This window comes from Symphalangus syndactylus, chromosome 9, assembly GCF_028878055.3.
Source record: "Symphalangus syndactylus isolate Jambi chromosome 9, NHGRI_mSymSyn1-v2.1_pri, whole genome shotgun sequence".
In the NCBI taxonomy this organism is placed as follows: domain Eukaryota; kingdom Metazoa; phylum Chordata; class Mammalia; order Primates; family Hylobatidae; genus Symphalangus; species Symphalangus syndactylus.
In genome coordinates, this window is record NC_072431.2 from 61,921,371 (window position 1) to 61,948,661 (window position 27,291).

At 45.9% G+C, this 27,291-nt stretch overlaps 1 protein-coding gene across 1 annotated transcript in view; it reads left to right on the forward strand.

Moving 5' to 3' along the window:
- The window catches only part of LOC129489757 (zinc finger protein 569-like), a 39,865-nt gene extending 14,385 nt beyond the window's left edge, over window positions 1-25,480 (forward strand). Inside the window, exons 4-5 of the mRNA XM_055292835.2 lie at window positions 585-700; window positions 1,968-25,480. Of these exons, the coding sequence (XP_055148810.1) occupies window positions 585-700; window positions 1,968-2,038 (187 nt within the window). The 3' untranslated portion in view covers window positions 2,039-25,480. The remainder of the gene's footprint in view (window positions 1-584; window positions 701-1,967) is intronic.
- Window positions 25,481-27,291: the final 1,811 nt, after the last annotated feature.

Below are 27,291 nucleotides of genomic sequence, written 5' to 3' on the forward strand. Positions count from 1 at the left end.
AGGAAGGAAGGTACTTTGGAGATTCTGAAGCCAAGCAGCTTGCCCAAGTCCTTCTTCTTTTCCCATTAACAGGGTATGATTATCACCAAGCCAAACATCATCATGGAGTGGAGATGAAGGAAGTGGAGCAGGGAGAGGAGCCGTGGATAACGGGAGGTGAATTTCCATGTCAGCATAGTCCAGGTAAGTTAGTAGAGTATCACATGTTAAAACATGCTCATCCCAGACCTTTGGGAGTGACTAAAGGGTTGTTTCTATGTACTCGGTACCCTCAGTAACACCTCCCAGCTCCCAAATATCACTTTCCTTCCTGCACGCATACCACATACATGAACTCTTTTGTTGATTTTACATTTGATTTACACTGGTAGGGATTTTTTCATTCTAACCTGTGCTGGGGACCCATTCACTTCCTCTTTCTCCAGCATTATCGGTAACTTATTTACTCCCTCGCCATTACAGAATTGTGAGTTGTTTGTTTGTTTGTTTGTTTGTTTGTTTGTTTTGGAGACGGAGTCTTGTTCTGTCACCCAGGCTGGTGTGCACTGGTGTGATCTCAGCTCACTGCAACCACTATCTCCCAGGTTCAAGCGATTCTCCTTCCTCAGCCTCCCGAGTATCTGGGATTACAGGCCCATGCCACCATGCCTGGCTAATTTTTGTATTTTTAGTAGAGACGGGGTTTCACCATGTTGGCCATGCTGGTCTTGAACTTCTGGCCTCAAGTGATCTGCCCACCTCAGCCTCCCAAAGTGCTCAGATTACAGTCCTGAGCCACTGCTCCCGGCCTTACAGAATTGTTTTGCTTTGGGGCATTCAGAAGTCTGACATAAAAATTAACTTGAGACTTTTCTGTTCATTCTTTTTATCTTCCATTTTCTTTCCTTTCTTGCTTTAAAAATACCTTGGACTTATTTTCTGCCCTCGATTTTATTTATTTCTTTAGGCATTCAGATACCAAAACCTCGTCCTCCACCTATGCTTGTGAATTCAGTCACAGCTTGTGGTGTACGTTATTTCCCAAAGTCCATGCTCAGTTGATGTGATGATATAGCGCTCCCTCAGCTTTCCTCTCTTTCCCCAATGCTCATTTATGACCCATCTGTGTTCATTTCCCCTTCCCCATAACTGGAATCATGCTCTGTCCATAGTAGACATTCAGGAAGTGTGAATTTCATAAGTGAACATCGGTTCCTTTTCTTGCCTCTTCAGGAGTGTCCTCCTAGAACCTGTTTTCTACTTTTTTGGTTTTCTTTGTATCCCTTAAAAGAGTTTATCTAATCTCAACTTCTAAGACCTTTTTTCCGTGTATTTTTGCAGCTTGCCTCCAAATTGATATGTCTGAAACTTTTAACTTAGTTGAATATTTTACTTGACAACATAGCAGTACCAGTGAGATAGTTCACTTCCTTCTCTCTCAGAATGTCTGATGATAAACTGTGCACATTCCAAAATCATGAATTCTATCTACCTTCCTCACCTCCCAGTATTCGATTGTGCTAGTCTTCTCTCCATGGTTTGTGTTCTTTGTCTTTTGTGAAATGCCTTGCAGATCATCAGCACATTCTGTTTCTTTTGACATTAGTGTTCAGTATTCTCCCATACCTGGATTATAGTGCATCCATCTTCCATTCAAATGATCGTTGTCCTTTTCCTTCATCTGCATTTTACTCGCCCAGATAATATATATTTTCCCTCCCTTTCTTCTTCCCCTCCCCTCCCCTCCCTCGCTCGCTCCCTCCCTCCCTCCCTCCCTTCCTTCCTTCCATTTTGAGATGGAGTCTCACTCTCGTCACCCAGGCTGGAGTGCAATGGCATGATCTCGGCTCACTGCAGCCTCCCCCTCTCGGGTTCAAGGGACTCTTCTGCCTCAGCCTCCCAAAGTAGCTGGGATTACAGGTGCACGCCACCATGCCTGGCTAATTTTTATATTTTTCGTAGAGACGGGGTTTCACCGTATTGGTCAGGCTGGTCTCTAACTCCTGACCTTGTGATCCGCCTGCCTCGTCCTCTCAAAGTGCTGGGATTACAGGCCTGAGCCACTGTGCCCAGCCTATTTATTTATTGAGACGGAGTCTCACTCTGTCACTGAGGCTGGAGTGCAGTGGCGCAATCTCGGCTCACGATAACCTCTGCCTCCCAGGTTCAAGCGATTCTTGTGCCTCAGCCGCCCGAGTAGCTGGGATTACAGGTGTGCACCATCACGCCCGGCCTATTTTTGTATTTTTAGTAGAGACGGGGATTCAGTATGTTGGCCAGGAGTTCACTCTGTTGAGCTCCTGGCCTTGTGATCTGCCCGCCTCAGCTTCCCAAAGTGCTGGGATTACAGGAGTGAGCCACTGCACCCGGCCCCCTTCATTTAATTTTAAATTGTGGTTAAAAAAAAAAACACCTAACACTGCCGGGTGCGGTGGCTAATGCCTGTAATCCCAGCACTTTGGGAGGCCGGGGCGGGCGGATCACGAGGCCAGGAGATCGAGACCATCCTGGCTAACACGGTGAAACCCTGTCTCTACTAAAAATACAAAAAAATTAGCCAAGCGTGGTGGCGGGCACCTGTAGTCCTAGCTACTTGGCAGGCTGAGGCAGGAGAATGGCATGAACCCGGGGGGCAGAGCTTGCAGTGAGCAGAGATTGCACCACTGCACTCCAGCCTGGGTGACAGAGTGAGACTCCGTCTCAAAAAAAAAAAAAAATGTAACATACAATTTACCATCTTAACCATTTTTAAGTGTACAGCAATGTTAACTGTATTTGCATTGTTGAGCAATAAACTTCAGCATTGTGCGTTGTGTGTCGGGTTTTGTCAAGCACGTGACAGCACGTGGTAGGTGTGGAGTGTGGCTCATCAGCAAGCGCTCTGGCAAGTCGTGCTTTCGCCATCTTCATCCCTACTTCCTGTGCTTCCACTCCCTTGGGTCCCAGGATCCCACTCCTTCAGTGAAACTCAGTCTTCCGTCTCTGCTTGGTGCTCTTGTCCTGGTTTCTGCTCAACTCAGCGCCGTGTCTCTGTTCCCCAAAGTTCTGTTTCTGTTCTGCACTGCCCCCTCCCACAAGGTCTCGGCCGGGCATGGTAGCTCACGCTTGTAATCCCAGCACTTCGGGAGGCTGAGGCGGGCAGATCACCTGAGGTCAGGAGTTCCAGACCAGCCTGGCCAACAGAGTGAGACCCGTCTCTACTAAAAATACAAAAATTAGCTGGGCATGGTGGCATGTGCCTGTAGTCCCAGATACGTGGAGGCAGAGGCAGGAGAATTGCTTGAAGCCGGGAGGCAGCAGTTGTGGTGAGCAGAGAACATGCCACTGCACTCCATCCTGGGCGACAGAGCGAGACTCTGTCATAAATGAATAAATAAATAAATAAATAAATAAATAAATAAATACTCATACTCTTTCTAGAGAGAGAAAGAGATAGACAGAGGAGAGAGATAGAGGGACAGAGGAGAGAGAGAGAGAGAGATCTCCGTCTCTGCCGCCCAGGCTGGGAGTGTGGAGGTGCTATCATGGCTCACTGCAGCCTCCAACTCCTGGACTCGAGATCCTCCACCCCACCTTCCAAGTAGCTGGGACTACAGGTGCACACAGCTGACCACGCCTGGCTCATTTTTAAAGTTTTTTTGTAAAAATGGGGTGTCCCTATGTTGCCCAGGCTGGAGTGTAGTGGTATGATCATAGCTCATGACAGCTTCGAACTCCTGGGCTCAAGCAACCCTCCCACCTCAGCTTCCACATAGCTGGGACTACAGGCCTGCCCACCACACCCAGCTAATTTTAAAAAATTTTCTGTAGAAGCGGAGTCTTGCTATGTTGCTCAGGCTGCTCTCCAACTCCAGACCTCAAGCCATCCTACCACCTCTACCTTGCAAAGTGTTGGGATTACAGGCATGAGCCACAGCACCCGGCCTGTCTGTTCTGGACACACTTGGAGCACTTCTTGCTCTTCCACACCATCTCAATGACCAGGGTTGTCCAGATGGCTTCTAAAGGCTCCTAACAGGGCATATCATGTGAGGACTGCATTTCATCTGTTTGTAGGACAGTTGTATGTACCTTCTTCATACCTCAGACCCTGTCTATATCTGAAGTGGTGGTATTTGCTTCCTCTCCCAGCCTTTCACCTCCTGTGCGTTCACTAAATTCACCAGTCACTAAGGCATGAAACTGACAGATTTTACTCTGAACGTCCTCTTCCTTCTGGGAGGTGCCAGGTCCTAGACAGCTGTCTCCATTTTTCTGTTCTTTGCATTCTCACTGCTCTCCCCCGGGCCCTCCTTCTGTACTTTAAGTATTAGCTTGCCTATTGCAGCAGTCTTCTCTTTGGTCCTCCTGATTGCCATCTCCTTCTGCCATCATTCAGTCTACCCATTCTCTTGAGACTAATCTTCCTAAAGCATGGATCTAAATATATTATTTAGGCCGGGCGCAGTGGCTCACACCTGTAATCCCAGCACTGTGGGAGGTGGAGGCAGGCGGATCACCTGAGGTCAGGAGTTCGAGACCACCCTGCCCAACCCGTCTCTATTAAGTATAGAAAAATTAGCCAGGCATGGTGGCACACGCCTGTAATCCCAGCTACTCCAGAAGCTGAGGCAGGAGAATCACTTGAACCCAGGAGGCGGAGGCTGCAGTGAGCCGAGATCATGCCACTATACTCCAGCCTGGGTGATAGAGCATGACTCTGTCTCAAAATGAATAAATCAATCAATCTCTCATTTACCTGCTCAAAAACTTTCAGTGGCTCCAAACTGTGGTCGGTTTACATGCTTAGCTCATTAGAATGCCATCCAAGCTCTAGATCTGTGGCTTTCAAGCTGGGCTTTGAGACGCATCATGAGTTCAAAGGAGAGAGTAAGGGGAAGAAGCTGAACTGGGGATTTCTGGTTTTCTAGCCCATTGTCAATCTTTGGGTTTTATTCCTTTTTCAAATTGTGCTTCCATTTAAAAAATGAGTTCCAGTTTAAAAAATATATATATATATATGCTGGACTGGGCATGGTGGCTTATGCCTGTAATCCGAGCAATTTGGGAGGTCGAGGTCGGCAGATCACTTGAGCCCAGGAGTTCGAGGCCAGGCTGGGCAACATAGGGAGACCCCATTTCTACAAAAAAATTTAAAAATTAGCCGGAAGTGGTGGCATGTGCTTGTAGTCCCAGCTATTCAGGAGGCTGAGGTGGGAGGATTGCTCGAGCCCAGGAGGTCAAGGCTGCAGTGAACTGTGTGATAGTGCCACTGCACTCCAGCCTGGATGACCGGGTGAGATCCTGTCTCAAAAAAAAAAAAAAAAAGTTCAATTAGCTGGGCATGGTGGCACGCACCTGTAGTCCCAGCTACTTGGGAATGCTGAGGTAAAAGAGGATTGCTTGAGCTCAGAGTTCTCAGGTTGCAGTGAGCTATGATTGTGCCACTGCACTCCAGCCTGGGCAAGAGTGATACCCTGATTCTGTAAAAAAAAGAAAAGAAAGAAAAGTGCTTGAAAACCATTGCAGTAAATGATCCATTCTAAACTATAATCCCACAAAGTGTTCATTTCCTACTTCTATTAGAACATGTCACATTCATTCAAAAAATATGTACTGATATCAACTATTTGCCTGCCACTGTTAAGGACTGGGAATAAAGCAGTGAACTGAACACGTTACCCTCATAATTTTACACTTTATTGCAGGAAAAGATGGACACTAAAATATATGTGTCAAGGCCGGGAGTGGTGGCTCATACCTGTAACCCTAGCACTTTGGGAGGCCAAAGTCAGGAGTTGAAGACCAGCCTGGGTAACATGGCGAAACCCCGTCTCTACTAAAAATACAAAAATTAGCCGGAAATCGCTTGAACCTGGGAGGCTAAGGTTGCAGTGAGCCGAGATCGTGCCACTGCACTCCAGCCTGGGCAACAGAGCAAGACTCTGTCTCAAAAAATAGTAATAAACAAAATAAATGTGTCAAATGGTGACAATTACTGTGAGGGGAAAAAAGTTCCTTGGGAGTGGGAAGTGATTACTTTTTATGAGGTGGTTGAGAAAGGCCTCACTGATAAGATACTTAGAGAGCTGAAGGAGGTGGAGAGAGAGCCACGCTTATCTCCAAAGGAACAGCATTCCAGAGAGGAATATGCATGGCATGTTTAGAACAGCAGGAAAAGCCAATGAGGCTGGAGCAAAGTTCAGCAAAGGCAAAGGCGGAGAGAGTTGAGATCCAAGAGGGAGCAAGGAGTCATGTCACGCCTTGATGGGGATGGTAAGGACTGTCTTTTACTCTGAATAAAATGGGAATCTTTGCAGTTTGAACAAAGGACTAATGAGATTCAACTTAGTGTTCTTAAAAAGATCTCTCTGGCCTCTCTGTTGAGAACAGTTCATAGGAGAACTCTGGTTAAAACAGGGTTCCTGGTTATAAGGCAGCACTCCAGGCAAGACAAGCCAGAGGTATGGATGAGAGAGGCAGAAGCAGATAGAAGTGGTCACATGCAGGATGTATTTTGAAAGTAGACCCGGCCAGGTGTAGTGGCTCAGGGCTGTAATCCCAGCATTTTGGGAGGCCAGGGCAGGAGGATCACTTGAGCCCAGGAGTTCAAGACTAGCCTGGGCAATGTAGCAAGACCCCGTCTCTAAAAAAATAAAAAATTAGCTGGGTTTGGTGGTTCATGCCTGTAGTCCCAGGGACTTGGGAGGCTGAGGTGAGAGAATCACTTTAGCCTGGGAAGTCATGGCTGCAGTGAGCTGTGATCATGCCACTGCACTCCAGCCTGGGCAACAGAGCGAGACCCTGTCTAGGAAAAAAAAAAAAAGAAAGTAGACCCAAAAAATTTGCAGATGCTTTGCATGCAGTGGGTAAGAGAAAGAGAGGAGTCAAGGATGAGTCCAGGGTTTTTGTTACATGAACTTTAATGGAGTTGTATTTATTGAGTTGGCAAAGACTGCAGGAGAAACCCATTTGGTGGGAGAGTGCGAAATTGGGAATTTGGTCTTGCACATGTTAAGTTTATTTTTTTCTTTAAAAAAAAATTTTAATGCTTTAAAAATAAATAGACAGATGGGGTCTCACTAAGTTGCCCAGGCTGGTGTCAAACTCCTGGGCTCAAGCTGTCCTCCTGTCTTGACCTCCCAAAGTGTTGGGATTATAGGCATGACCCACTGCACCTGGCTTTGCACATGTTAAGTTTGAGGTGTTTGTTAGATATCCACATGGAAACATCAAGTACACAGTTGCATATGTGGGTTTCGAGTTTAGGGATGAGATTGAGATGAAGATAAAAATGCTGCAGTCAGCCAGGTGTGGTAGCTCACGCCTGTAATCCCAACACTTTGGGAGGCCGAGGTGGGTGGATCACCTGAGGTCAGGAGTTTGAGACCAGCGTGGCCAACATGGCGAAATCCTGTCTCTACTAAAAATACAAAAAATTAGCCAGGTGTGGTGGTGGGCGCCTGTAATCCCAGGTACTTGGGAGGCTGAGGCAGGAGAATCGCTTGAACCTGGGAGGTAGAGGTTGCCGTGAGCCGAGATTGCACCATTGCACTCCAGCCTGGGCAACAGAGTGAGACTGTCTCAAAAAAAAAAAAAGGCTGGAGTCTTCAATGTGGAAACAGAATTTGGATTTGGACTTAAGAAACGGGATGAGATACCTGGGAAGGCATTGTATAGTTTGTCTCTGACTGGCGAGGGTGAGAGGCTCTGTTTTATTTTGTGTGTTTCTGTGTTTCTTTTCTTTTGTTTTTTTTTTTTTTTTACAGAGAGTCTCTTTTGCCCATGTTGGGGTGCAGTTGTGCCATCTCAGCTCACTGAAACCTCTGCCTCCTCGGTTCAGGCAATTCTCCTGCGTCAGCCCCCGAGTAGCTGGGGATTATAGGCGCCCACCACCACACCTGGGTAAATTTTTTGTATTTTTAGTAGAGATGGGGTTTCATCATGTTGGTCAGGCTGGTCTCAAACTCCTGACCCCAGGTGATCTGCCCACCTTGGCCTCCCAAAGTGCTGGATTACAGCTGTGAGGCACCGTGCCCGGCCTATTTTGTGTGTTTCTGATACCCCCTAGCACAGTTCCTCACACATTGGGTAGGTGCTCAATGAGTGCTTATTATACTGAGCAGGGACTTTGTGATGCAAATGACTGTATCCCCAATACCTAGCACAGAGTGGTACCCGGCAAATATTTGATGAATAAATGTGTATTTGAATAAAGTGGAAAAATGGTAACTGCCGTGGGAAATGTCGGAGATGGGTATTCCAGATCATGATTTCTCTCAAGATCACTCACCTGGTCACCACCACAGGATTTATTCTGCTTTATATTACTTTTTTTTTTTTTTTTTTTTTTTTTTGAGACAGAATCTCGCTCTGTCGCCCAGGCTGGAGTGCAGTGGTGCGGTCTCGGTTCACTGCAAGCTCCGCCTCCAGGGTTCACGCCATTCTTCTGCCTCAGCCTCCTGAGTAGCTGGGACTACAGGCACGTGCCACCACACCGGCTAATTTTTTTGTATCTTTCGTAGAGACGGAGTTTCACTGTGTTAGCCAGGATGGTCTCGATCTCCTGACCTCGTGATCCACCCGCCTCGGCCTCCCAAAGTGCTGGGATTACAGGCGTGAGCCACTGTGCCCGGTGCTTTATATTAAATTTAAACATACTTGAGCACCAAATTTGTATGCTTTTCTCTACAGTCGTCATATGAGTGAAGGTGGTAATGTGGGTTGCAGCATTTTCTAAACATGGCCAAACTTTGACCATCTGGTGAGCTTTTGGCATTTTCAGAATATTAGGCATCACTCCAAAACCTACTGAATCAGAATCTCAGGGGTTGTGCCCTGGAGAATTATTTTTTAAAAGCTTGCTAGGTGTTTCTGATTTAGCTCGTTCTCTGATGGCATTTGGATAATCAGTCCCAAGGCCCCAGGCCCTGCTCTGTCATTGACTATCCTTTTGAGTGAGTCATTTGATCTCTGGGTCTTTTTAAAAAATAAAACATATGAAAACCTGTCAGCTGGGCACTTATAAAAAATGAAGGTGAGAGCTGGGTGCCTAGATATGTTTGTAATACTTAATCTCATTTTGATGCATGCGGGGTCTGTGCTGATAGCCTCCTTTTATTCCTGATGCTGGTCATTTGCATCCTCTTTGCTTTTTTTTTTTTTTTTTTTTTTTTGATTAGTCTGGCTAGGGATTTCTTGTTTTTAATTCATCTTTTCAAAGAGCCAAAATTTGGTTTAATTGATTTTTTAAATGTTTCTATTTTAACTTCACTGATTTCTACTCTTTCATTAATTTTTTTTTTTTATTTTTATTTTTTGAGATAGTCTTGGTCTGTCACCTCTGCCTCCCAGGTTCAAGTGATTCTCTGCCTCAGCATCCCGAGTAGCAGGGATTACAGGCGTGTGCCACCACACCTGGCTAATTTTCCGCCACACCCGGCTAACTTTTGTATTTTTTAGTAGAGATGGGGTTTCACCATGTTGGCCAGGTTGGTCTCAAACTCCTGGCCTCAAGTGATCCGCCCGCCTCAGCCTCCCAAAGTGCTGGGATTACAGGCGTGAGCCACTGCACCCAGCCCAGTCTGTGTACAGCTTTGCCCTAGGCTTTACTCCCTGCCTGCTGGGAGGATGGAGAGGCGCCACAGATGAAAGCTCAGCATCCTTTCTCAGGTCTATTCTGAGAACATGCTCTGCACTCAGCATGTGCATGGCTATTGAAATTCCATAGTACACATGGGCAGGTCTGAATTTCAGTACCCGAATTTCCCATAGAAACTCTCCACAGCTTCTTCTCCCATGCTGTCAGCACACCTATAGTTTGCTTCAACTGTAATCTTTTGCCTAGGCATCAGCGGGGTATGCATTTGATTTACAGTGTTTTCAAGGAATACCCTCTGTGTAGCCACTTTTCTGCCCTGCGTGAGTTCTGGGTTAGGTGAAACAAAGGCAGCTGCCCTGTATCAGTCCTTTTGGCAGCCCTCGGGCAGCTGAGAACAGGAAAACACAATGCTTTGAGAATAAGGTCTGCTCTGCTGCCTTCAATACCAGAAACCACACTGGGAATGTGGGCTGCCATCTTCAAGGCTCCCACTGAACCATGGAAGGTTGTGGGGCAAGGGCAAGTAAAAAAAACCCAGTTTTCCTACCATTTTGAAGTTGCTTTTTTCTTGATTCAGTGTTCATTTGGAGTATTAGTCAGTTTTCACACTGCTAGAAAGAACTGCCTGAGCCTGGGTAATTTATAAAGAAAGGAGGTTTAATTGACTCACAGTTCCACTTGGCTGGGGAGGCCTCAGGAGACTTACAATCATGGCAGAAAGCGAACAAGAAGCAAGTACCATCTTCACTGGGTGGCAGGAGAGAGTGCAGCGGAAACTGCCACTTAAAAACCATCAGATCTCGTGAGAACTCCCTCACTATCACGAGAACAGTATAGGGCGAACCACGCCTGTGATCCAGTCACCTCCCACCAGGTCCCTCCTTGACCCCTGGGAATTACAATTTAGGATGAGATGTGCGTGGGGACAAAGAGCCATATCAGATGATTTGGTTATTGTAAACCTTTGATTATTTTTCTACAGTTCTCATGAAGTTGATTTAGACAGTTTTGCTTGGTTTATCAATGTTTCTGTGGGGGATGGGGACTTGGAGCTACCTACTCTGCCATTTTTGCTGAAATCAGTCAACATGTTATATTTTCACTTTTACATAATTCAATGTTTTCCAGTTTCCCTTGCGACTTATTCTTTGACCCATGAATTATTTAGAAGTGTATTTAATTTCCATGTGTTTAGAGATTTTCTGGTTTCTTTTTAAAATTGATTTAGTTTAATTATTTTATGGTCACAAAACATATTTCATATGATTTCAGTTATTTTACGTTTCTTAAGATTTGTTTTGGCTGGGCATGGTGGCTCACACCTGTAATCCCATCACTTTGGGAGGCCGAGGCGGGCGGATCACCTGAGGTCAGGAGTTTGAGACCAGCCTGACCAACATGGCAAAACCCCGTCTCAAAAACACAAAAATTAGCCAGGCATGGTGGTGTATGCCTGTAATCCCAGCTACTCAGAAGCTGAGGCAGGAAAATTGCTTGAACCCAGGAGGCGGAAGTTGCAGTAAGCCAAGATTGCACCTCTGCACTCCAGCCTGGGTGACAGAAAAAGACTCCACCCCAAAAAAAGATTTGTTTTATGACCCAGGTTCTAGTAAATCTTGCTGAATCTTCCATGGGCAAAGAATGTGTACCCTGCTGTTGCTGTGTGAAGTCTCCTGTAAATGTCAGTTCGGTTCCATTGATTGATAATGATGTTCAGTTATTGTATTGTTTGCTGATTTTCTTTGCCGTTTTTTTCCTGTGAATGGTCTAAGCTTCCTATTTCCTGTTTCTTTGTATATTTTATAGTTTTTTATTGAGAACGTTGCATTTTAAGTGTTACAATGTAATGACCCTCAAAATGTGATTCTCTCAGTCACCTGGGATTGCTGGGTTTTGCTTGTTGAGGTCTGGAGCTCTCCTTTTGTTACTTTTCCAAACTATTTTTGCAAAGTGTTTCTTCCTTGTGCTTGTGTGGTCACTGAAATTTGTTTCATTATCTCTGCAGTCAACCAGCCACCTAACATCGATTTCCTTAAATAGGTGGCTTTAAATGGGGTGGGGCAGGGGAGGATTTTGTCTCTTTAATAAACTCTTCTGAAGGATGTCCCTGGGGAAGCCACTATTGCTAAGAGGGCCAAATAAACCAAGGCAAGCATCCGTGCTGGTCCTCAGAGACCCATCAGACCCACCAAAGTGCAGAACCCACGGTTTTGGAGGACAGAGTTCCGCTGCTCGCCCTGGCATCAGCCAGCTGCTTCGGGAACTCAGGCTCAGGAATGGGGGAGTGTTGGCTGGTTGGCACATGCCACTCACTCGTGAAGATCAGCAGCCTCTCCCTTCATTGTTTAAGTATGTCTCTGGTTGTTAGGAGTTTCTGGTCATGTTTCAGAGTTCCAGAAGAGCTAATTCTCATCAGTCTTTCTAGCTCAGTGGTTGCTTCAGTGAAGGGACTGACCTCTAGACTACAGTTTCCTACTCTGCCATCTTATGTGACTATTGATATTTATTTATTTATTTATTTATTGAGACAGAGTCTTACTCTGTTGGCTGGAGTGCAGTGGTGCAGTCACGGCTCACTGCAGCCTTGACCTCCTGGGCTTGAGTGATTCTCTCACCTCAGCCTCCTGAGCAGCTGGGACTATAGGTATGTGCCACCATGCCTGGCTAATCTTTTTTTTTTTTTTTTTTCTTTTTGTAGAGATGGGGTCTCGCTGTCATGCCCAGGCTGGTCTCAAACTCCTGAGCTTAAGTGATTCCCCCCGCCTCAGCCCCCTAACGTGCTGGGATTACAGGCATAAGCTACTACACTTGGCCATGAGTCATTTTTAAAAAAACAGATTCCAACAACGTGTCTTTTTGATTGCTATGTTTAGAAGATTTATATTTAATTTTGGACGGGTTTTTATTACCTATTTTCTACTTGTTCCCTCTGGGTTTTTTTATACCTGTTTCCCTTTTCTTGCCTTTTTATGGGGTACTTGGACATTTCTTAGTATGCCATTTAACTTCATATGCCATGCTAAATCTTAATTCAGTATGCCATTTAGTATATATTTTTGTATAGGATTTTATAGGTGGCTGTAGAGATTATATTATACATACTTATGATCATTGGCTAGTATCAACCTTTTACCAGTTCAAGTAGAATGTAGAAGCTCTACCGCTTTCTAGGCCCCTCTGCCCTTTTTTATGGTATCGTTGTCTTGAATATCACCTCTACATACATTTAGAGCCACGTGAGATAATGTTATGATTTTGCTTTCGCCTATCAAATATAATTTTTAAACTCGAGATTATATTCACCCAAATATTTACCCTCTTATTGCTTTTTTAAATTTCTTTTTTTAAATTTAATTTTTATACTTTTTCTTCTGAAAAAAATCTCTCTGGATTTTTCTTCATTTCTTTTTTTTTTTTTTTTTTTTTGAGACGGAGTCTCGCTCTGTGGCCCAGGCTGGAGTGCAGTGGCGCAATCTCAGCTCACTGCAAGCTCCGCCTCCCGAGTTCAAGCAATTCTCCTGCCTCAGCCTCTCCGAGTAGCTGGGACTACAGGCGCCCGCCACCACGCCTGGCTAATTTTTTTGTATTTTTAGTAGAGACGGGGTTTCACCGTGGTCTCGATCTCCTGACCTCGTGATCTGCCCGCCTCGGCCTCCCAAAGTGCTGGGATTACAAGCGTGAGCCACCGCACCCGGCCTTTCTTCATTTCTTTTTTTTTTTTGAGACAGAGTCTCACTCCGTCACCCAGGCTGGAGTGCACTGGTGTGATCTCAGGTTACTGCAACCTCTGCCTCCCTGGTTCAAGTGATTCTCCTGCCTCAGCCTCCTGAGTAGCTGGGATTGCAGGCATGCACCACCATGCCTGGCTAATTTTTATATTTTTAGTAGAGATAGGGTTTCACCATGTTGGCCAGGCTGGTCTTGAGCTCCTGACCTCAGGTGATCCTCCTGCCTCAGCTTCCCAAAGTGCTGGGATTACAGGTGTGAGCCACTGCGCCTGGCCTCTTCAGATGTTTTTTGGGCACTGCACTCTTTTTCCTCTCCTTCTGGGAATTCAGTGACATGAATGTTAGTGCTTTTGCTGTTGTCTCATTGTTCATTTTTTTTTTTCTATTTGTTTTCTCTCTGTTGGTCAAATAGGATTATTTCTACGTAATTTTTTTCTTACGGCAAGATTGTCACGATACAGATTGGATCATTTCTGCTGCTCTATCATCAAGGTCACGAATTTTTTTCTCTGTTGTATCTCCATTCTGCTATTGAGTTCACCCATTGAGTTTTTTACTTAGTTATTGTAATTTCTAGTTCTGAAATTACAATGTAGTTCTTCTGTATATCTTCAATGAGACTTTATATTTTTCAGTGTGTTTTGAGAGTGTTCATAATTACTTCTTGGGCCATTTATAAGATAGCTCATCTAAAATCCTTATGCAATAATTCCAACATCTTTGTCATCTTAGTGTTACCATCTGTTGATTGTCTTTCCTCATTCAGATTTTTTCTGGTTTTTAGTATGAGTAGTAATTTTTCTGGGTTCAGATTTTTCTGGTTCTTAGTATGAGGAAAAAGTTTTAATTTTATCCTGGACACTTTGAGTGTTATGTTATGAGGCTGTAGTTCCTGTTTAAATATTCTATATTAGCAGGCACTCAACTTGTTTAGATTCGGGATGCACTTTCTGTGGCCAGCAGGGCTCTGGTTCTAAGATCAACTTAGTTTCCTAAGTTTTTGCAGAGCTCTTCTGGCCTCCTACACCTGTGTGCAACCCAGAGGCCAATTTGTTTTTGTTTTTGTTGTTTGGAGACAGTGTCTTGCTCTGTTGCCCTGGCTGGAGTGCAATGGCCCGGTCATAGCTCACTGCAGCTATAACCTCCCAGACTCAGTCACACCTCCTTCTCAGCCTCCTGAGTAGCTGGGACCAGAGGTACACACTACCACACCCAGCTAATTTTTTATATTTAGTAGAGACAAGGTCTCACCCTGTTGCCCAGGCTGATCTTGAACTCCTGCGCTCAAGTGTTCCTCCCATCTCGGCCTCCCACATTGTTGAGATTACAGGCATGAGCCACCGCACCCAGCCCTGGAAGCCAGTTTGAAACCTCAGAGTATTCCACATTGCCGTTGAGCTCTCAAAGCTTTTGCTGTGTTGATCCTGGTTGTTTTCACACATGGGCACTTGGAGGGCATGGTCAGGACTTCCACACATACTTAACCCGTTTCCCATTTAGGAAAAAAAAAAAGCGCAGCTTGGTGCTAGCGCTCATTTAATTTTACATAAACACACTTTTGAGGCTGAAGTAAATCTGACTGATTTTCAATGCGAAAATAAAATATGGAAACTGGGTTTGGCCTTCTTCCAAGTGTACTTCCCTTCCTTCCTTTCTTTACTGCTTTAAAGCTTTTTAATAAACTTTAACTCCTGTTCTAAAAGAAAATATATATATGTATATATATAAACTGTTCTTGGAGTTATTATTAAACAGAACTTGTCTTTAATCCGAATGTAACAGAAATGTATACGACATTATATTAGGATTAGAGAGGAGTATTCGGCGGGTGGGACGGGGAACGGGAAATGGGTTGGAGAATCCTTTCCTCTAGCTCCTTACTGTCTTTGAGAGAGGATGGGGTGTCACCTGTTACTGTGATTCAATCTTGTGCAGGTTGTGGATAGTCAACAGGGCCCTTCCACACAGTCTTTCCAGTGCTTGGTGGAGAGGGGAGAGATGCCACCTCTGCTTGTGTTGGCCCAAGGTGGGGAGGGTCAACAGGTCTTTGTTCCACAGTCTGTACAGTATCTGGGGCAGGGGAAGGTGCAGCTTTTTTCAGGCTGTTTTCCTAGAGTAGGCTGTGTGTAGTCAAAAGGGCACTGTCCTGCAGGGCCGCCCTCTTCCCTGTCATTTGGCTCGAAAGATGAGGCTCCTTTTGCGGGGGGCGGGGGCTGAAGGGGGCATTGGGCTTTCCTGGTTGTAGACTCTGCTCCAACTGATAAGACAGGGTATATAGGAGACCAAAGAACAAACCATCAAACCACCCTGGGAACTCACCACTGGGTCAGCCCTTCTCCACCTTTCCAGAATTTGTTTGTTTGATTGATTGGATCGTTGCTTCATGTATTTATTTATTTTTAATTGAGATGGTCTGGTTCTGTTGCCCAGGCTGGAGTGCAATGGTGCGATCTTAGCTCACTGCAGTCTCTACCTCCTGAGTTCAAGTAGTTCTCCTGCCTCAGCTTCCCAAGTAGCTGGGATTACAGGCGCCCGCCACCATGCCCAGCTCATTTTGTATTATCAGTAGAGATCGGGTTTCACCATTTTGGCCAGGCTGGTCTTAAACTCCTGACCTCAGGTGATCGGCCTGCCTTGGCCTCCCAGAGTGCTGGGATTACAGGCGTGAGCCACCGTGCCCAGCTGCTTCATGTATTTTGAACAGGGATTTTAGTTGTAATTAGAAGAGAAATATAATGGGTGTGCTTACTCCATCTCCTGTGGAACTGGAAACAACATTTGGCATTGAAAATTGTTGTCTTGATAACTTTTAGGGTGTTACTTCTCATTTTAGCGGCAATACATTTTGCTTCCATGTGATGAAACATCCTACCCATTTGCATGTTGATTGTGTCTCATGTCCCATCTCACAACAGGCAGTAAAAACCTAACCCTATCTCCAGCCCAAAGCACCTTGCTAAAGAGCCCGCACTGCAGCCACTGTGCCTTTGCACTCTGGCTCATGCGACCTCTCCAGATCTTCCTCCTCATTTCATCTGTTCACTGGGGCCCTCTTATCCATGTGACTCGCCTCAGCCTTTTCACTCCTTGCTGGACACGGAGTAGGATTATTGGGAGGATGAAATAGATGAATGCGTGTCAAGCATGTAGGAGAGCCTGTGGCACAGAAGCAGCACTCGGTACACGGTGCTGGTTGTTATAGCCCTCAGTTTTGGCATAAGCCTCAGCCTCAGGTAAAAGATAACCTGAACTCCCACCAAAGTACGAGAGTCAGATTCCTGTTCACCTCTATTTATAAATGAACTTTCTTTTTTTTTTTTTAAGAGACAGGGTTGCACTCTGTCACCCAGGCTGGAATGCAGTGAAGCGATCATAGCTCACTGCAGCATTGACTTCCTGGGTTCCAGGGATCCTCCTGCCTCAGCCTCCTGAGTAGGTGGGACTACAGGTTCACACCACTACACCCAGCTACTTGTTGTTGTTGTTGTTTTAGTACAGACGAGATCTCTATGTTGCCCAGGCTAGTCTTGAACTCCTGGGCTCAAGCAGTCCTCCCTCTTTGGCCTCCCAAAGTGCTGGGAGTACAGGCATGAGCCACCGCGCCTGGCCTGGATGAAGTTTTTCTTCACGCGGTACTCTGCACACATTTAGTGAGTACTCGCCATGCACCATATCCTATGTGAGGGATCAAAAGATAGGCGAGATACAGCCCATGTCTTCAAAGAGCCCACAGGCCAGAGTGGGAGAAATAGACACGCAGCACAGTGCTGTAAACTGATAGGAATGCAATGAAAATATACACAGGAGAGAGGGGACCCCAAAGGGAGGGTGGCCATATGTTTGGGGCTGAGGATAGGTTCCCAGAGGTGGTGACAGTTGGGCTGAATCTTAAAAGATAAGTGGGTTTTCCGGCCGGGCGCAGTGGCTCACACCTGTAATGCCAGCACTTTGGGAGGCCAAAGTGGGCGGATCATGAAGTCAGGAGATCGAGACCATCCTGGCAAACATGGTGAAACCCCATCTCCACTAACACACACAAAATTAGCCGGGCATGGCTGTAGTCCCAGCTACTTGGGAGACTGAGGCAGGGGAATCGCTTGAACCCAGGAGGCAGAGGTTGCAGTGAGCCGAGATCACACCACTGTACTCCAGCCTGGCGACAGAGAGAGACTCCGTTTCAAAAAAAGATCTAAGTAGGTTTTCCTAAGATGAGTCAAGGCATTTCCTGCAGAAGCAGAATGAGCAAAACTTGAGAGCCACAGACCAGCATGGTGGGTAATTCAGTGTCCGCGTCGTCAGTGGTACATGCCTACAGCCGTGTTGAAATTGTGTCTGGAGAAGCACATGAGCCAGACTCTCCCTGATTTACAAGGCTCTTCATCATCGGGTCCCTCCTTAACTCCAATTTCATCTCTTGTCTTATCTGTAATTTAGTCTGATATCATGCATTAATTATATACACGGCACACTGATACACAGCATTTATTTGAAAGACAAACCTCTTGGATGTGACTCTGGAGACAAGACCAGCAGCTCGAGACACATTCAATCCAAGGTATAAAATGGGGGAAAATCAGCTCCATCATGGTTTGAATTGAGGATGGGCAGAAGAGCAGAGAATAGCAGATGCCCAGGTGGCAGCAACTTCACTCTTTTCCTGTGGAGTTGTGGCGTCTCCCCACCTCCACTGCGTCAGGACATGCCATGTGCCGTCTCTTTATCCACAGCTGCCTCTGGCATCAGCAGAGAATAGTCATGGGCAGATGGAGCCGTGGATTAGTTCTTTTTTCCAGTCTTCCCTTACTTTATCTGGGTAAGATTGGGCAGATTGAATTTGATCTTCTATACTGGGGCCAGGGAGCAGGGTGGATCTAGACCATGCAGCTTTTCCCTACTGACACCAGGTTGGGAGCAGGGATTGGCTGCCATTGTCCTCTCCAGCCTCTGTGTTCCTGGGACACCGCTGACTGGAGGCTGCTTCTCTTCTAAGGGAGTCTGGCACAGAAGGCACGACCCAGAGCACATGGCACCTTCCTTCTCCTCCTGCACCAGTCTCCTTGCCCTCTGTATTGTCATCATACTGAAGCAAACCATTCAACTCAACTCACCAGGCTCTCTGGACTCCAGTCTCATTGATTCCTCTCCCTGAAACTCTTCCTTTTAGCCCCTCACATCCTCAGCTGAAGATCTCACTTCCTCCCAGAGGCCTTTGCCGACTGACCCCTCAGCTAGGCTAAATCCTCATCCTGCGCTTCCATGATAGCCTGTGGCAGATGCTATTTTCTGCAGGTGGCCACAGCCCTATCTCCCATCCCACACGCTCCTCTCATAACATGACCTTGTCACTTCTTCCATCACATGGTCAGGGTATGTCTCTTTTCCTTGAGCCTATGCACATCTTTGTGATTGCCCTGACCAATAAATAAAGCAGGACAGAAGCGACACTATGAGATTGCCAGGCTGCACTGTAAAAATGCCATGCCCTTCTGCTGTGTTGTCGTGGAATGCTTGCCCTTAGAAGTAAGCTGCCGGACTGTGATGAAGCCCAAACCAGCCCAGATGGGGAGACTGCAAGGAGGGGCCACATGGACAGATTCCAGCCCACAGATCATTTGAAGTCCTGGCTGACAGCCAGTATCAGCTCCTGGTTTTGTGAATGAAGATGCCTCTGAATGATTCCAGCCCCCTCCCATTGATCACACTTAAGCTCCACATCTTCCCAGCTGAGGCCCCACATGTCCTGGACCAGAGACAAGCCAGGCCTGTTGGAATCACAGAGTCCCTGATGATAATGATTGTTTTTTGCCTCTATGTTTTGGATTGGTTTCTTGTGCAATTAGTAACTGAAACAGACTTTACTTTTTTTTTTTTTTAATACTTTAAGTTCTAGGGTACATGTGCACAATGTGCAGGTTTGTTACATATATATACATGTGCCATGTTGGTGTGCTGTACCCATTAAGACTTTACTTCTTTATACTCATTAAGGAATGAGACTGTGTCTTTTTTGTTTTTTTGTTTGTTTGTTTGTTTTGAGTCCAAGTTTTGCTCTTCTTGCCCAGGCTGGAGTGCAATGGCGCGATCTCGCCTCCCAAGTTCAAGCGATTCTCCTGCCTCAGCCTCCTGAGTAGCTGGGATTACAGGCATGCGCCACCACGCCCGGCTAATTTTGTATTTTTAGTAGAGATGGGGTTTGTCCATGTTGGTTAGGCTGGTCTCGAGCTCTGGACCTCAGGTGATCCGCCTGCCTTGGCCTTTCAAAGTGCTGGGATTATAGGCGTGAGCCACCACACCTGGCCTGTGTCTTTTTTTTTTTTTTTTTTTTTAACTTTTTGTAGAGATAGGGTCTCGCTGTAGAGATAGGGTCTCACTGTATTGCTGAGGATGGTTTTGAACTGGCCTCAAGCGATCCTCCCACCTCAGCCTCCCAAAGTGCTGGGAGCACAGGCGTGAGCCACCGTGCCTGGCCTGACACTGTCTTCAGTGTTTATTGGTGTTTCCTGTGTTGCACAAAACAGGTGGTAGTAGTAGGTGCATCGTCAATAGTGAGTTTATGAGTAGAAGGTGTGTGTTTTTCTTTTTCGTGTGGGTGTCACACAGTTGGTGTCTATGCGCCGGGAAGCACACACCTGTTTCTGCTTCCAGAGTTGTCTCTGGCCTGCAGTTCTATGCTTCCCAGCTTGATCCCTTCCTCTCCAGGAATCTCCTCTCCCTCCCCACCCTGACCCGCCTATTGGTGAGAGATGCAACTGACTGTTTCTGCCACATTTTTTTACTTACAGGTGGTACCTATATTGTTCACTCCACCTCTGCAGGGAAGAGGGTGAAGAAATTAGAGGCTAGGGGTTCCAAACACAAACTTGACCCATTTTACCATTTTGTTAGCAACAATCTTGAGAGAATCAATACAAACTTTGGGTAGCTTGGTACTTTGCCCTTCAGGATAGTTCTTCCCTCGCAGTGTTAGGTTGTTGGGGTTAACCATTACTTGCCATTACAGATGAGCTTCGGCTGCCCTCTAGTGGCAGCAGCAACCTGGATCTCAGGAACAAAGATCATTCTAGCATTGGTACCAGCTCTGTGTCATGAGTATGTCATCAGTGCCCACCATATTACCTGGCATCTATTCGGAGCTAATAACTAACTAATATTGATTAACAAACTAGCCAACATGCACTGCTTTTTGTTTTTGAGACGAGTCTCACTAGCCTAGGCTGGAGTACGGTGGCACGATCTCGGCTCCTCCTCCGCCTCCCACCTCCCAGGTTCAAGCAGTTCTTCTGCCTCATCCTCCCTAGTAGCTGGGATTACAGGTGTGCACTACTACACCCGGCTAAATTTTTTGTATTTTTAGTAGAGACAGGATTTCCCTGTGTTGGCCAGGCTGGTCTTGAACTCCTGACCTGAGGTGATCCGCCTGCCTTGGCCTCCCAAAGCACTGGGATTACAGGTGTGAGCCACTGCACCCAGGCTTTTTGTTTGTTTGTTGAGACAGAGTCTCACTCTGTCACCCAGGCTGGAGTGCAGTGGCGCGATCTCAGCTCACTACAACCTCCGCCTCCTGGGTTCAAGAGATTCTTCTGCCTCAGCCTCCCAAGTAGCTGGGATTATAGGTGCCCACCACCATGCCAGGCTAATTTTCGTATTTTTAGTAGAGTAATTTAGTAATTTTTGTATTTTTAATCTCGAACTCCTGAGCTCAGGTGATCCACCCGCCTTGGCCTCCCAAAGTGCCGGGATTACAGACATGAGCCACCATGCCTGGCCCTTTGCCCACTTTTTGATGGGGATATTTGTTTTTTTCTTGTAAATTTGTTTAAGTTCCTTGTAGTTTCTGGATCTACAAAAATCTGCAAGATTCTGGATCTGACCTTTGTCAGATGGGTAGATTGCAAAAATTTTCTCTCGTTCTGTAGGCTGCCTGTTCACTCTGATGCTAGTGTCTTTTGCTATGCAGAAGCTCTTTAGTTTAATTAGATCTCATTTGTCAATTTTGGCTTTTGTTGCAATTGCTTTTGGTGTTTTAGTCATGAAGTCTTTGCCCATGCCTATGTCCTGAATGGTATTGCCTAGATTTTCTTCTAGGATTTTTATGGTTTTGGATTTTACATTTAAGTCTTTAATCCATCTTGAGTTAATTTTTTATAAGGTACAAGGAAGGGGTCCAATTTCAGTTTTCTGTATATGGCTAGCCAGTCTTCCTAGCACCATTAAATAGAGAATCCTTTCCCTATTGCTTGTTTTTGTCAGGTTTGTCGAAGATCAGATGGTTGTAGATGTGTGGTGTTATTTCTGAGGTCTCTGTTCTGTTCCATTGCTATATATTGGTTTTGTACCAGTACCATGCTGTTTGGGTTACAGTAGCCTTGTAGTGTAGTTTGAAGTCAGGTAGCGTGATGCCTCCATCTTTGTTCTTTTTGCTTAGTATTGTCTTGGCTATATGGGCTCGTTTTTGGTTCCATATGAAATTTAAAGTAGTTTTTTCTAATTCTGCAAAGACAGTCAGTAGCTTGTTGGGAATAGCATTGAATCTGTAAATTATTTTGGGTAGTATAGCCATTTTCACAATATTGATTCTTCCTATCCATGAGCATGGAATGTGTTTCCATTTGTTTGTGTACTCTCTTATTTCCTTGAGCAGTGGTTTGTAGTTCTCCTTGAAGAGGTCCTTCACGATTTATGAGAGTTTTTAAAAAGTCTTTGTCTGCTAAGTCCAATATCTGGGCTTCCTAAGGGCTGATTTCCATCAACTTATTTTGTTACTTTGAATACGTTCCCTTGTCTTTGCATGATTTGTGATTGTCATTGAAACATGGACATTTGAATATTGCAAGGTAGTGGCCGGGCGCGGTGGCTCAAGCTTGTAATCCCAGCACTTTGGGAGGCCGAGGCGGGCGAATCACGAGGTCAGGAGATCGAGACCACGGTGAAACCCCGTCTCTACTAAAAATACAAAAAATTAGCCGGGCGTCGTGGTGAGCGCCTGTAGTCCCAGCTACTCGGAGAGGCTGAGGCAGGAGAATGGCGTGAACCCGGGAGGCGGAGCTTGCAGTGAGCCGAGATTGCGCCACTGCACTCCAGCCTGGGCCACAGAGCAAGACTCCATCTCAAAAAAAAAAAAAAAAAAAAAATTGCAAGGTAGTAACTCTGGCATTTAGATGACTCTTCTCATTGTGTTTGCTATGTGTTTGTGAGTGAGTGTGTTTTTAATCATTGAAGGCTGTAGTAGTACATACGTTTAGTGACTTCCAAACTATTTTTGCAAAGATTTATCATTTTCATATGTGGTCGCTGAAGTCTCTGATTCTTTTAGCTTGTGTTCAACTCACATTTTGATAGAGATTTCCTTGAATACTAGGAGCTAAAAATGGAAGAAAACACCTCTCCCAGTCTTTGAAGCATGCCTTTGCACCACAGCTTTACTTCAGCACTTAGCTAGGCCTGCACTGACCCTCGTAATCAGGCCAAGGTGAAAACTTAGGGTCTTTGTCAGGTGTTTGTGAGCGAGCATCCTGCCCTGGGCAAAGCCCCTGAAACATCTCAGTGCTTGTGACTGCCCTGCTTTCCCAGAGGAATCCTCCCCAGCTTTCCTGCTTTCCCAGAGGAATCCTCCCCAGCTTTCCTGCTTTCCCAGAGGAATCCTCCCCAGCTTTCCTGCTTTCCGAGAGGAATTCTCCCCAGTTTTTCTTCTCTGATTTAGGAAGTCTCTATTAGTTTGCTAGGGCTACCATAACAAAATGCCACAGGCCATGTGGCTTCAACAGCTGGAAGTTATTTTCTCACAGTTCTAGAGGCCAGAAGTCAAAGATCAAGATGCCAGCAGGGCTGACTTCTCCAGAGTCTTCTCTCGTTGGCTTGCAGATAGCTGCCTTCTTGCTATGTCCTCATGTGACCTTTTCTCTGCATGTCTCTGGCATTTCTGCTTGTTTCTTTTGTGTTTTTTTGAGATGGAGTCTCGCTCTGTCTCCAGGCTCGAGTGCAGTGGCACGATCTCGGCTCACTGCAACCTCTACCTCCCAGGTTCAAGCGATTCTCAAGCCTCAGCCTCCCTAGTAGCTGGGATTACAGGCACCTGCCACCACACCTGGCTAATATTTGTATTTTTAGTAGAGACAGGGTTTGCCATGTTGGTCAGGCTGGTCTTGAACTCCTAACTTTAGGTGATCTGCCCACCTCAGCCTCCCAAAGTGCTGGGATTACAGGCATGAGCCACCATGCCCAGCCATCCCTGGCATTTCTTCCTGTTCTTTAAGGACACCAGAGAATGGAACTCAGCTCTTTCCCCTACTATTCCCGGGCGTGGTGGCTCACACCTGTAATCCCAGCACTTGGGAGGCCCGAGGGTGGGCGGATCACGAGGTCAGGAGATCGAGACCATCCTGGCTAACACGGTGAAACCCCTTCTCTATTAAAAAATACAAAAAAATTAGCCGGGCATGGCCAGGCGTGGCGGTGGGTGCCTGTAGTCTCAGCTACTCAGGAGGCTGAGGCAGGAGAATGGCGTGAACCCGAGAGGCAGAGCTTGCAGTGAGCCGAGATTGTGCCACTGCACTCCAGCCTGGGCGACAGAGCAAGACTCCATCCCCCCCAAAAAAAGAACACCAGTCATACTGGCTTAGGGTCCCACCCTTCTGACCTCATTTAGCCTTAACTACCTTTTTAAAGGCCCTATCTCCAGGTAGGTCATGTGGGTTAAGGGTTCAACATATGCATTTGGGGAGTACAATCAAGTGCATAACAGTAGACTGTTGTAGCAATGCAAGAATGGCCATGTTAAAAAAAAAAAAAGTGGAGGCCAGGCACGGTGGCTCACGCCTGTAATCCCAGCACTTTGGGAGGCCAAGGTGGGCGGATCACTTGAGGTCAAGAGTTCGAGACCATCCTGGCCAACATGGTGAAAACCCATCTCTACTAAAAATACAAAAATTAGCCAGGCGTGGTGGTGGGTCCCTGTAGTCCCAGCTACTTGGGGGACTGAGGCAGGAGAATCCCTTGAACCTGGGAGGCAGATGTTGCAGTGAGCTGAGATCTTCACCACTGCACTCCAGCCTGGGCGACAGAGTGAGACTCAGTCTCAAAAAAAAAAAAGAGAGAAAACAGTGGAGTGTTGTGAGTCTCAACTGTCAGGTTTTGCCCCAGTCCTGTGTAGATTGTTTGCCTTGCAATGTTTTTGAGCAATGCTCACTACTTTTCCAGCCTCAGTGAGTTCTAACTTCAGCAAATAGACAGGCATCTACATCATTCCCTCAGTAACTCTCAGATGTGTGATAGCAGATTTACCAGTAATTTGAAGGTAGGGTCTGCCCTGTCCCTGTGGAATGCCAAGAGGCCCCACACTGGGAATGCAGCCTTCTGTCTTCAAGACTCCTGTAGAAGCCAGGTGCGGTGGCTCACGCCTACAGTCCCAGCTGCTTGGAAGGCTGAGGTGAGAGAATCACTTGAGCCCAGGAGTTCAAGGGTAGAGTGAGCCATGATCACGCCACTGCACTCCAGCCTGGGCAACAGAGCAAGATCCTGTCTCTTAAAAAACATTGCCACAGAGGTTTTCTACCTTTCCTTTTTAAGTTGCCTTTTTCTTGATTCAGCATTCATTTGGTTGTTGTAAGGCTTTGGCTGTTTTTCAGAGTTGTTTCTAATAATAACTTTTTTTTTTTTAAGATGGAGTTTCGCTCTTGTTGCCCAGGCTGGAGTGCAATGGCGCCATCTCGGCTCACTGCAACCTCCGCCTCCCCGATTTCAAGCAATTCTCTTGCCTCAGCCTCCCGAGTAGCTGGGATTACAGGCATGTGCCACCACACTTGGCTAATTTTGTATTTTTAGTAGAGATGGGGTTTCACCATGTTGGTCAGTCTGGTCTCAAACTCCTGACCTCAGGTGATCCACCTGCCTCAGCCTTCCAAAGTGCTGGGATTATAGGTGTAAGACCACGCCTGGCTTTTTTTTTTTTTTTTTTTTCTGTTTCTGTTGGGTGATGGGAGCTTGGAGCTGTCTACTCTGCCCTTTTGCTGATATCAGTCCTCAATTATATTTTAAAGAGATTTAAATAATAAGGAAAAACAGGCACATATAAATATATGTAGTCACCATTTTCAATGCCTTTCATTCCTTTGTGTAGATCCAGATTTCCATTTGGTATTTTTCTTCTGCCTGAAGGACATCCTTAACATTTCTTATAGTGCTTATTGGTGATGAATTCTTTCAGCTTTTTATTTATTTGTTTGGGATAGAGTCTCGCTGTGTCACCCAGGCTGGAGTGCAGTGGCACCATCTCGGCTCACTGCAAGCTCCACCTCCCGGGTTCACACAATTCTCCTGCCTCAGCCTCCCGAGCAGCTGGGACTACAGGCACCCACCACCACGCCCGGCTAATTTTTTTGTATTTTTAGTAGAGACGGGGTTTCACTGTGTTAGCCAGGATGATCTCGATCTCCTGACCTCGTGATCCTCCCACCTCGGCCTCCCAAAGTGCTGGGATTACAGGCGTGAGCCACTGCGCCTGGCCTAATTTTTGTATTTTTTTTTTTACAGACAGGGTCTCACTATGTTGCCCAGGCTGGTCTCGAACTCCAGGGCTCAAGCGATCCGCCCACCTCAGCCTCTCAAAGTGTCTCCCAGCTTTTATGTGTCTGAAAATATGTTTATTTAACTTTCTTAAAATATATTTTCATCAGGTATAAAATTCTAGGTTTGCAGTTTTTTCTTTCAGCAGTTTAAAGATCAAGTTGCACTGCTGTCTTCTCACTTGCACTATTTCTGGCAAGAAATTTGGTATCATTCTTATCTTTGTTCCTGTGTAAATAACATGTACTGTTTTCCCAGCTGCCTTCAGGATTTGATGTATATCATCAGTTTTGAGCAATTTGATTACGTGACTTGTTACAGTTTTCTTTGTGTTTCTTGTACTTGACGTTGAGCTTCAGGTCTGTGGGTTTATATTTTTCGTTATGTTTGGAAAATTTTGGGCCATTATTTCTTCTAATATTTTTCCATGTCTCAACTTGGTAAACATATGGGATATAGTTAAAATTAATGTTAATGTCTTTCTCTGTTCATTTTAATATGTGTCAATTTGGGGTTAGTTTGGATCAAAATAAGGATTGATTGGTTGTTATTATGGGCTGTGTTTTCTTGCTTATTTATATGCCTAGTAATAGGATGCCAGGATGCCAGACATTGGAAATTTTACCTTGTTGAGTAATGGTCATTTTTTTTTTTTTTTTTTTTTTTTTGAGACAGAGTCTCGCTCTGTTGCCCAGGCTGGAGTGCAGTGGTGCCATCTCGGCTCACTGCAAGCTCCGCCTCCCAGGTTCACGCCATTCTCCTGCCTCAGCCTCCTGAGTAGCTGGGACTACAGGCGCCCGCCACCATGCCCAGCTAATTTTTTGTATTTTTAATAGAGATGGGGTTTCACCGTGTTAGCCAGGATGGTCTCGATCTCCTGACCTCATGATCCGCCCACCTCGTCCTCCCAAAGTGCTGGGATTACAGGCGTGAGCCACTGCACCCAGCCAGTTTTTTATTCCTATATACATTTTCTTGAGCTTTGTTTTGGGATGTATTTAAGATCACTGGAAAGTTGGATCCTTTCGGGTCTTGTTTTGATGATTCATTAGGTGGGTCCAGAGCAATGCTCAATCTAAGACGGATTCTTTCCCATTCCTAGGGTGCTTGAGTACTCCACGCAGAGGCCCTATAAATTGTGAGTTTTTCCCGTCTGACTTGTGGCGACCCCCATCTCTACAAAAAAATAAAGAGGCTGGGCACAATGTCTCATGCCTATAATCCCAGTACTTTGAGAGGCTGAGGCAGGTAGATCACCTGAGGTCAGCAGTTTGAGACCAGCCTGGCCAACATGGTGAAACCCAGTCTCTACTAAAAATACAAAAATGCAGCTGGGTGTGGTGGTGGGTGCCTATAATCCTAGCTACTCTACTGAGGCTGAGGCAGGAGAATCGCTTGAACCTGGGAGGCAGAGGTTGCAGCGAGCTGAGATCGCGCCACCAC